General features: G+C 39.5%; 1 protein-coding gene across 1 annotated transcript; it reads left to right on the top strand.

The window, feature by feature from the left end:
* The first annotated feature begins 5852 nt into the window (after positions 1 to 5852).
* Positions 5853 to 7220, top strand: LOC109411769 (odorant receptor Or2-like). The gene is made up of 5 exons (XM_029872180.2): positions 5853 to 6074; positions 6134 to 6217; positions 6277 to 6792; positions 6855 to 7064; positions 7119 to 7220. The coding sequence occupies exons 1-5, from the start codon at positions 5853 to 5855 to the stop codon at positions 7218 to 7220; spliced, it is 1134 nt and encodes a 377-aa protein (XP_029728040.2).
* Positions 7221 to 11844: the final 4624 nt, after the last annotated feature.

The raw sequence follows: 11844 nt of genomic DNA, 5'->3' as shown, positions 1-11844 counted from the left end.
ATTGACAACTTTGACCCAATTCGTCAAAAGTGGAAACAACGAAGTGTGTGTTGATCTACGGTTTACAGGAGTTTCCTATAGTAGACCGAGTACCCGTAGACGGTAAGTGCAAAAAAACGCTTCTTGTTTGAGATGAATGTGTAGTGGGGCATCGTCAAAGAGAACTTCAAGCGTGCCGTAGGAGTTGCAGAGAACGCTCCAGACATCGCCATTAAGCACATCCTTTGGAGATGGCCTAATTTTGATTGGACCGTTCTCTCTTCGCCCTTTTGCCACTACACAAGACATCCATAAGCCAATATTGGCCGAACCACAGTTGTGTAAATCCATTTGATATACTTGGGTTTTAGACCCCAAGTTGTACCAAAGGTTCGCCGGCATTGGCCGAAGGCCGTTGAGGTGTCCAGGAAAGCTTGGAATCAAGAATGACTCCAACGAACTTTACCTGTTCAGTCACATTGATTTCAGAATCAAAGAGACGCAAAGGTCGAACGCCATTACGGTTTCGCTTTTCCGTGAAAAGAACAATTGATATTTCACTCGGATTTACCGAAAGGCTATATTGGCGACAGCAACCCTCAACTACCTGAAGAGCGTTTTGCATCGGGTCGAAAGGGTGGTGATACACATACCAACTAACAATGCTAGGTAGTCGTCGGCAAAACCATAAGTAGGAAAACCGCTATTATTGAGTTGCCTCAATAGCGTATCTGCTACGAGATTCCACAAAAGTGGCGATAAGACTCCCCCTTGGGGGCATTCACAAACACTCAGTTTCCTAATCCCTGCTAGACGCAATGTCGAGAAGAGATATCGGTATTTGAGCATTTGGTGAATCCAATTGGAAATCATTGGAGATATACTATGACTCCGTGCGGCTTCCAATATGGCATCGAAAGGCACATTGTCAAAGGCACCCTCGATATCTAAGAAAACACCCAAGCAGGATTGCTTTTCAGATAATGCCTTCTCGATATCGTAAACAACTTTATGTAAAAGAGTCACAGTGGACTTTCCAGATTGGTAGGCATGTTGGTTCACATGAAGAGGCACGTTGGCCAGATGAACATCACGGATGTGATGATCCACAATGCGTTCTAAGCATTTCAGAAGAAAATAGGTGAAACTGATAGGTCTGAAACTCTTTGTTTCTTCATACGACACACAATCCGCTTTCGGAATAAACTTTACAGTAACACCCCGCCAAGGTTTGGGAATATACCCTGTTGCAAAACTGCAAACAAGTTTTTTTTTTCAAAACATGTTTGAAATAATCAAATCCCTTCTGAAGCATAATAGGATAAATCCCATCTGCCCCACGAAATTTGAAAGGAGCAAAACTATTTAGTGCCCACTCAATCGATTCTATAGTTACAATACTCCGGGCCGAAGCCAGAGAATCATAACTACAAGAAAAGACATCAGGTTCATCTGAAGATGTAATACCCACACATCCAGGGAAGTGTGTGCTGAATAAGCATTCCAGAAGTCCCTCATCAGAGGAAGTGAAATCATCATTTGGCAAACGAAGTTCGTTCACTCGAAAATAATTAGATTTCGCAAGGATTTTGTTTAACCGACTGACTTCACTCAAACTGGAAACATTTGTACAAAGGTTTTTCCAGCCGGATCGTTCAGCAGATCGGAGAGCTTGCGGGTAGGCCTTGCGAGCCGACGAAAGCCTCTGAGCCAGCTAAACGCCGTCTGTTGCAATTCTACATTGTTTCCTGAGCTTCGCCAGATCGGAGTTCCACCAAGGGGTTCCTCTTGTGGTCTTCACAAACCGCAGAGGGCAAGTTTCTTCAAAAGCTTCCACGATGAAAGTCGTTGTTGTATCGACGGCATCATCTAAACCACTTGGAGTGTCAATGGATGGTGAGTATCCATGAAATTTGGCTGCAACCAAATCAGTATAGAGCTCCCAGTTTGTTGACCGAGGATTCCTGAAACGCAATGTTTGCGAAGTAACATTTAAATGTTCAAAAAAGATGTAGCGATGGTCAGATAAAGATTCTTTATCTAACACATGCCAATTGGTCAGCTCGTGACTAATTCTGCTAGAGCAAAGCGTTATATCTAACACTTCCTCTCTAGCAGATACCATGAAGGTTGGGCGGTTGCCTATGTTAAGTAATGCAAGATCTGTACTACTTAAGTACTCCATCAAACTGGAGCCTCTCAAGTTAATGTCTGAGCTGCCCCAGATGATATGGTGAGCATTAGCATCACTGCCAACAATTAGCGGAAGGCCTTTTGATGTGCAGTATGCGATGACTTGTTTGAAAGCATCCGTAGGGGATGGTTCATCATGCGGTAAATACACAGAACAATAGACGTATTTCCTGTTGAGGTTTCCAACAGATACATCAATTGTGATAGCACATACATCTCTGGTAGTTAGTTCAGAGATGAGTGTAGCAACTATTGCGTTGTTGACAAGCACACAGGCTCGAGGCATGACACGCGAGTTTGCCATTTCATGTTTACTGAAAGTGACAAACACCGGGTTCACAAGGTTTCCTAGATAGATGGATTAACCAAAAGGCCATATTGGCGACACCAACCCTCAACTACCCGAAGAGCGTTTTGCATCAGGTCGAAAAGGGTGCTGATGCACATACCAACTAACAATGCTAGGTAGTCGTCGGCAAAACCATAAGTAGGAAAACCGCTATTATTGAGTTGCCTCAATAGCGTATCTGCTACGAGATTCCACAAAAGTGGCGATAAGACTCCCCCTTGGGGGCATTCACAAACACTCAGTTTCCTAATCCCTGCTAGACGCAATGTCGAGAAGAGATATCGGTATTTGAGCATTTGGTGAATCCAATTGGAAATCATTGGAGATATACTATGACTCCGTGCGGCTTCCAATATGGCATCGAAAGGCACATTGTCAAAGGCACCCTCGATATCTAAGAAAACACCCAAGCAGGATTGCTTTTCAGATAATGCCTTCTCGATATCGTAAACAACTTTATGTAAAAGAGTCACAGTAGACTTTTCAGATTGGTAAGCATGTTGGTTCACATGAAGAGGCACATTGGCCAGATGGACATCACGGATGTGATGATCCACAATGCGTTCTAAGCATTTCAGAAGAAAAGAGGTCAAACTGATAGGTCTTTGCTTCTTTATACGACGCACGATCCACTTTCGGAATAAATATAACTGACTTTATTGGGTTCATTACTTGGTTTTATACAATATGTCTGAATGGATTGATACAATTGGGTTCTTTAGGGGTATACGGGTTATTTTATAATCGGATTCTTCGCCCAAAAATTTGTCGAAATCCAAAATTTCATAATTTTTGGAGTCCGGGAACTACTTTTAAAATGCATTTAAAGTTTGTATGAGGAAAATTTTTTGTTCGGGTCGAACTGTCACTTTATCGATTGAACTGTTATTCTATCCACAAAAATTAAAACTGTTTTGTCAATTTTACCATCAAAACAAAGGTATTGAAATCCAATAAAATCACATTCTCAGAAAAATGAGCTCTTTCGATTAGGCTATAGAAAATAGCAATATTTTGTTCACTAAACAACCCAATTGGGTACATTTCAGGAAGAACACAAGTTCTCCTGTTCACCATGGTTATTGTGCTATATTGTGTACAGAGGGGACTATTTGTCTATTATTTCGTATTGGTAACGCTCTAAATCTGTACACTTGGATTTTTTCTTAATGGAATTCAGTTTGGTGGATATCAACACAAAAAAGGGGAAATCGGCGTAAACAGTCAGATAAAGATTCTTCGTCCAACACATGCCAATTGGTCAACTCTTGGCTAATTCTACTAGAGCAAAGCGTTATATCTAACACTTCATCTCTATCATGAAGGTTGGGCGGTTGCCTATGTTTAGTAATGCAAGATCTGTACTACTTAAGTACTTCATCAAACTAGAACCTCTCAAGTTAATGTCTTAGCTGCCCCAGATGATATGGTGATGATTAGCACCACTTCCAACAATTAGCGGAAGGCCTTTTGAAGTACAGTATGCGATGACATGTTTGAAAGCATTCGTAGGGGATGGTTCATCATGCGGTAAATAAACCGAACAATATACGTATTTCCTGTTGAAGTTTCCAACGGATACATCAATTATGACAGCACATGCATCTCTGGTAGTTAATTAAGGAACGAGTGTAGCAACGATTCCGTTGTTGACAAACACACAGGCTCGAGGCATGACACGCGAGTTTGCCATTTCATTTTTACTGAAAGTAGCAAACATCGGGTTCACAGGGTTTCCTAAATAGAAACTACCCTTATGAAAGTAAGGTTCTTGGACTACGGCCACTTGGGCTGTACCATTTTGCATATGTCTGCAAAGATTGATCGTTGCTGTTCTTTTTTGCTAAAGATTGATCTGAGCCACCCTAACCGTAGCCACTACCCAAACTAGGCAAGATTTAACTCTGTATAATCACAGCACAACAAAGAACAACAGCAATAAAACCAAATCGGTATCGATTGGAAAACGCCAAAGGCGAGGATACACAGAATATTCTGTGTAAATCGCATAATGCGAAACCATATAGGTGACAATTCAAACTAATTAACTACATCTTCATAATCCCGCCCTTATTTAGCCTCAAGTTTGAAACTGAAGAAGGGCAGCTGATTGTCTCGGAGAAACACAAGGTCCACTGCGCTATTGCTCCGGTTATAAGGGCAAAATACTGTGGAGGGCGCTCTGGTTCTCCACAGGCTCCGTTAGCGGTTAGGTTTTTAATAGACCCCCCTAACCATTCATTCCTCGACCTGACTACGTGTGTATCCTATCCTAGCTTTCAATAAACGATAGTAGCACATCGTCTGTCAAATACACATCAAGCAACTTAGTAGGCGCACAAACTGTCGTCGCGTCACTACTTCGCGAACGTCAAAGTTACTTCCTGGGGCACTCGCTTGTCCACAATAATTTCAAGCCCCACAGCACGTCGTTACAGGATAGAGAAAAAGAAGGTTCTAGGGGCATTTCAAAGGCCTCAAGGGTACTTGAGGGTAATTCAACGGACTGAACCGAACGAACTTCAAAGAATAGATTTTTTTATAATTTTTATTTATGTGTATTTCAACTTTCTTGCTAACTGTATACTAATGGTCGCAAGAGAAGTCAGGGGCGTTCCAGAATGGCCCAGGAGTTTTCAGCAGCGTTTCAGGGGTATCAGGGGGCTACAGGGGGTCTCAGAGGTATTTCAGAGTGCTTCAGGGGCGTTTCAGATAATCTCAAGAGGCTTAAGGGGGTTTCAAAGAGGTTCCAGGAGGTCTAAGGTGCTATTCAGTGGTGTTTAGAACTTTCAGGGGGTTTTAAGAGGTGTTTCCATGTGTTCTTAAACCTCTTGAAACGCCTCAGAAAGAGCATTGAACTCTTTAAAACAAATTTCAAACCCCTCGAACCTAAAGTTCATTCATGCCAACTAAAGCCTTCTTAAATTCCTCTGGGGCCTAAGCACCCTGTAGTCCCCTGGAACCCGCTCTTTTAGCCACCCCTGAAATCCAGGAAACTCCCTTGGCCTCCTCTGGAGCCCTGAATTAAGACATATAAAAAGGTTTCACTGTATTGTTAAAGTGATATTCTTGTCGTTTAATTGAGCTATGTCATAAAATGAATGGAAGGAAAATCATAATATAAAGCAATTTCTGACACTCAAACCTATCAATTATTATTAACGGTATACTCCCCAAATTATCACCTATAAGACATATCAACTCAAATGTAGCTCACACGTGGCAATTTGCCACGCCCACCACTCAAAGGTAATGATTTCAAAATGTCCAAACCTTAAAACCCAAAGCGACATAATGACTCAATCCATTCGATGCCGGGCCACTGTCAGGAATGTCCGCCGAAAAGATTCTCGCCTGTCCAATCATTTCGATCAACGCCCGCGTGTGGCGCTTTTGGTCGTTTTTCCTGAAGCATGACTACATGCGCTACATCAGCATCATCCCGGTTACTGCGATGACCGTGCTGATGTTTACGGATTTGTACCGTGCGTGGGGAAACATTGGCGAAGTGATTATCAACGGCTACTTTGCTGTACTTTATTTCAACGCTGTGGTGAGTATTGTAGGTTTCATTGGATAAACGAATTCTACAGTTTTTGTGTGAGTTTTTAGCTGCGAGTGCTGATCATTGTTCGCTACCACGAGGAGTACGAGTCGTTCTTGGAGAAAATCTCTGACATTTACGAGGAAATCAACGTAAGTAATGTGATTTACCTTGTTGGAGTACCGCAATAACGAAATTTCCCCCCCGTCAGTCAATGCCGGATGAAAGAATCAAGGAAATGGTTCAACTTTTCACGAAACGCGCTCGTATGATGTCAATATCGAATCTAGCGTTGGGTGCTTTTATCAGCGCTTGCTTTGTGGTTTATCCATTATTTACCGGCGAGCGTCGACTTCCGTACGGGATGCACATTCCCGGCGTGAATAAATTCGAATCGCCTTTGTATGAAATCCTGTACGTGATGCAAGCTGTGCTCACCTTTCCGGGCTGTTGTATGTACATTCCGTTTACGAGCTTCTTTGCGTCGACGTCGCTGTTTGGATTGATTCAGATCAAATCACTGCAGCATCGGTTGGAAAACTTCAGGCAACATGGCAGTGGGAAATCCAATAAAGAACAACGCTCGCAGCTGGAAGCCATCATCAGTGACCATCAGAGGGTGATTGCCTATGTCGGCGAGCTGAATGGTTTGGTGACTTACATTTGTCTGGTGGAGTTTTTATCGTTCGGAATGATGCTGTGCGCTTTGCTCTTTTTGCTGGTCATAGTAAGCTGTGAATGTTATTGTTAGATCGTTTGATTCGATTAATATCTCATTATGTTCCGTAGATTGACCACTACGCTCAGCTCGTTATCGTCGTGTCGTACATTTTTATGATAATCTCGCAGATTTTTGCTTTCTATTGGCATGCCAATGAGGTCCGTGAAGAAAGTATGGCGATTGGTGAGGCTGCTTACAGTGGTGCATGGATTGATATGAATCAAGCGAGTAAGAAGAAGCTTTTGCTGGTCATTCTTCGTTCGCAGGTTCCACTAGAAGTATGTATGTTATGAAATCAAAATCGACTACTTTAAAATTTCTTGTATTTGCAGATATCCGTCGGTAATGTTTATCCCATGACGTTGGAAATGTTTCAATCATTGTTAAATGCTTCTTATTCATATTTTACTCTACTGAAACGAGTGTATGGTTAAATATTGAAATGTTTTATGATAAGTATTGCGTTGAACTAAATTTCAAATAAATGTATCTCATGATCTGTAGAACAGTTTGACCTATTAGCATAGGTATAGTATATATAACTTTGCTTTTCTTGGTAGTTTAGTGGTTTTTTTAACGATCGAGGAGGTGCTGCCTATATTTTAGAGGGCCAAGCCAAAACTTACAAGACTTACCAAATTGTACAAATTTTGGTTGCCTGGAGACCACATTGTTGACTTCCATTAGCATTTTTCGGGTCTCCAGCTATACCGTTCAAAAATATGTACATGGAATTACAGTATTGTTCTGATTTTATCACGCTCCTTTACGAAAATGCTTTTTAATATTCTACAAAATCTATACGCATTTTCAATATTTTTAACGTTGCAAATCGCGCTTTCAACATTAATTTTGAAGAAAAGGGGAAACACTTGCTCTCAAATGTAACATCAAATTATTGCGTCAGTCCTTGCGTGGAGGGTGTGATAAAATCGGAACATTACTGTAATTGGAAATAAAGCGAAGTAGCTGAAAACGCAGCCTCTCGCGCGCACAGCCTGCTACGGTTATCCTCGAACAAATTCCGTGGTTCTTAAAGCCCAGTTTCGTGTTCGAAGCATTTATGAAAATACTAATAGTTTGTGGTTACTTCTCACTTTGAAATTAGTTTGGGAAGATGTGCGGTTTATCTCTACACTACAAGAGTGCTTACTTATCGTAGAAACCTCAATCTCCATAAACTCTTCTGAAACTCATTTAAAACCCCCGTAAATTTGTGGAATCCTCTGAAAATCCACTTGAAACTGCTTAGATCCTACTGAAACCGATTGAATCACTCCCGAAATCCCACGAAAACTCCTGAAACTCTTCCGAAACCTAAGGAAATACGTTTTAAACCCCTTGAATTATAAGAAATTCTCGAAATGCTTGCTAAAAATATTAGCCAAAACTATTGTTTTACTATTCTAAAATTGCATAGGCAAAATAAATGTTCTAAAAATCGATGAATATATAATGCTCATGGTTCTAATGACTGGAGGCACTCCATAAATTTCACCGGATATTCCTATAGTAATACTAGATTTCTTCAAAAATATCAAAAATAACTCCAGGTACTGTTTGAGTGTTTTAAGGTTGATAAATTACATCGTGAGATCCTGCTGAAATTGTTTTTGAAATTTTTACTGCATCCCGTCAGAAATATCTTCTACAATTCCTTCAAGTAGAGTTTTTCAGCAATTCTTCGAGAAATTGTACAAACAAATACTGTTGAATTTCTTGAATAATTCTTTAAGAATTTTCACAAAGAATCCCTGAGAGAATTCCAGAAGATACCTATGGAAATTCATAGAAGAAATTCTAGAAAAAAATAGAAAGATACCTGGACTAAAATTCCAGAAGCAATTTTTGAAAAATCTCTGGTAGAATTACTGGAATAATCCTTGGGAGAATACTTGAAGGAATTTCTTGAGACATCTCTGAAAGACAAATAACTCAACGTACATATGTACAGATGGGTAAATTATTGGTTAAATTGGGAAAAAATCCACAGCTCAGGTGAGATTTGAACTCACGACCCTTATTCGCTTGACAAATGCTTTACCAACTAAGCTACCGAGCCAATTAATGACCCGGCAACTTAGTTGTCATAAGGTTCAATTCTAATCTCATCGATCTATATCATCTTCCCCTAAACCGCAAATATAACCATCTCTGTCGCCTTCCAGGTAGCATTGTTCTTCCTCTACAAGTGGTTGAGGAAGCGTTGCCTGTACGATAGGCAAACAGTTTCAAACAATAAACAAATCGCTTTCGCTCTTCGTACATATGTACAACAGAGATGGTTATATTTGCGGTTTAGGGGAAGATGATATAGATCGATGAGATTAGAATTGAACCTTATGACAACTAAGTTGCCGGGTCATTAATTGGCTCGGTAGCTTAGTTGGTAAAGCACTTGTCTAGCGAATAAGGGTCGTGAGTTCAAATCTCACCTGAGCTGTGGATTTTTTCCCAATTTAACCATTAATTTACCCATCTGTACATATGTACGTTGAGTTATTTGAATTTCATAATTTGACCACACGGATTGGTATTACCGAAAATTTGCACTTCATATGAATCTCTGAAAGAGTTTCTAGGAGAATTTCATCAGAAACTTCTGGAGAAATTCTAAAAATAATTCTAAGGAAATACTCCACAAGGAATTTCTGAAGAAATTTCTGCAGAAATTTATTGACAAATTTCTGGAAAACTTCCCGGGAAACTTCTTATGGAATTCTGAAGTAGTTTCCATGGAAATATCTATAAAGATATATATCTAACGGCCACCCCTGAGGAGTTTCTGAAGGCATCCCTGGTGAACTTTAAATAATCCCTAAAACAAAAAACACCTAAAGATACCACAGCAAAAATGCCTCGAAGAATTTCTTGCACAATTTCTCAAAATATGAGAGGAAGTCCTGCTGAAATGTTAGAAAACCAAAGTCTGGTAAAATTCCTAGAATTCTTGAAATCTCAGAGGAAATTTCTGAAGAAAAGAAAGTTTTCGAAGGAATCTCCATTCAAAGGAATACCTGAAAGCACTCAAGAGTCCTCCCTAGGTACTCCTAGAATTATTTCTCGAAAACGTGCTTGAGAAATCTTGGGAAAAAATCTGAAGACATTCATAGATAAATTCTTGCAAGAATCTCTGCAGAAATCTGCGAATGAACCACTGCAGAAATTTCTAGAAGAATTGCTAGAATTTCCAGATGTAATCCTAATAGAAATTGTAAAAAAAAAATCTGTCGGAATAACATTTTTATGGAGTCTCTGGATGACTATCTAGTAGAATTCCTTAGGAAATCCCTAAAGAGATGACATTTTTAATAAATTTCTTGCTAAATACCTGGTGAAATTTCTTAGGAAACTCCTTGAGAAATTCCAATAAGAACTTCTAGAGAAATTATTGTCGAAATCCCTCAATAACTGGAGGAAACAAAATCTCTGAAAAAGTTTCTTCAGAAATTTATGAAGGAATACATGGTAGAATTTCTTAATTGGCCTATCGCCTTGGATTTTCTGGTCATCGCTTTTAAACTCCGGAAATCTTTCCCATTCCGAATATACTTATATAAATCATATGATTTCATAGCCCAAAACTCTTCAAAACAGCCACCATCTTGAATTTTGGGCCACCATTAAGGTATTTTGTGGTCATTTTTTGACGCCGTGCACCGGTGCTGGTCCAGTTCACTACAAATGGTCAACACAAAACGTGAAATCGGCCAATGGGAAGTACCTTAAAATTGAGTGACCTATTTTGTACACAAACATACATACACACATACATACACACATACATACACCAATTTAAGGTGGAGGTGAACTAGGAGAGTGTTTTTAGTGGGTAGGCGCACATTCGAATCCCACACAGCGTCTTTTGAAGATTTTTGGACTCCTAGAATTAAAAAAAAACACACACATACATACACACATACAGACATGACCTCAATTCGTTAAACTGAGCTGATTGGTTACGTGACTTGACTCTCCGAGCCTTCTTCTTAAAATTCGTTTTTTGAGTAAACATACAAGAAAACATAGAAAAGTCGAGTCAAGTACAAGACACTGAAGACGACCTAACAGTTGAGGTCGAAATACGTATCTGTCAAAGGATGCAAATTCTTAGTGGAATTCAAAGGAACAGTACTTAACACGATTTTCTTTTTATTTACAGATATTCCCCTAACAAGCCCAGTTACATCATCATCATAGAAAAACTTTAAGCAGCATACGAGAACATTACAAGTTTATATCCCCTGAGGAAGGCCGAGTCCAATGGCCGAAACGTCAGAATTGAACAAGTAGCACTTTTATTAATTTAACGCTAGAATGAAAAACGACCCGGAACAGTATAGGGGACGCTGACAACCATGAGTAATCAGCTTTGATTTAACCATGACAGCACTGACAAGAATCAATTCAAGGTTTAACACATATTCTGCAAGATTTTTTTCAACAATGTTTTGGAGCTTGTCATAAATTTGTTTCAAATTTTAACTTGAAATAGTTCTCCACCACTAAAAAAACTAACTAACTTTAACGATCCTTAAAAAAAGTTTTGCAGGGATTTGAGGTCTTCTTCTCAACATATTTTTGAGGAATATTTAAGTCTTCGCCCAGAATCTTTCACTGGTTTAAAAGTCTTTTAGCAAAGTTGCAATCTATTCTATTAATTTTTTTTCCATGAACTGTAAACTACCGCTAAAATACTGCCAGTCATTTAAACATAATGTAAAAAAATATCTTCGGTAGTGAAAGCCAACCCTACTAACAAAAGTAGTTGAATAAGCTCTTTTACAGCAAAAATGTTAGTTGGGAATCCAGCATCGTTTATGGAAATTAACCATAGCAATTCGATTTGTTTTTTCTCAGCTCTCTGTTTTTTTTTTCGTTTTCATTTTGCCATTATAGAAGATTTGTACCAACAAAAGAGATACATAACTGCTTGAACAGGAAAATACAACAAACTTGGTTACTAGCTTAAAGAGATTACATTTGTAAAGAACTGCACAAACAGCAAACCACTGCAACAGTTTTGTCGAGAAAAACCGCACCAAGAGATCAATGCTT

The sequence above is a fragment of the Aedes albopictus genome, chromosome 2 (assembly GCF_035046485.1).
Source record: "Aedes albopictus strain Foshan chromosome 2, AalbF5, whole genome shotgun sequence".
Taxonomy (NCBI): Eukaryota; Metazoa; Arthropoda; class Insecta; order Diptera; family Culicidae; genus Aedes; species Aedes albopictus.
The sequence above is the reverse complement of the archived record's forward strand: the minus strand, read 5'-3'. Positions and strand labels throughout refer to the sequence as shown.

Coding starts and splice junctions, on each gene's coding strand:
- LOC109411769 (XM_029872180.2), top strand. CDS start 5,853: ATGTCCGCCGAAAAGATTCTCGCCTGTCCAATCATTTCGATCAACGCC. Junction 6,218..6,276: donor ACATTTACGAGGAAATCAAC/GTAAGTAATGTG, acceptor CCCCCCCGTCAG/TCAATGCCGGATGAAAGAAT. Junction 7,065..7,118: donor GTTCGCAGGTTCCACTAGAA/GTATGTATGTTA, acceptor TTGTATTTGCAG/ATATCCGTCGGTAATGTTTA.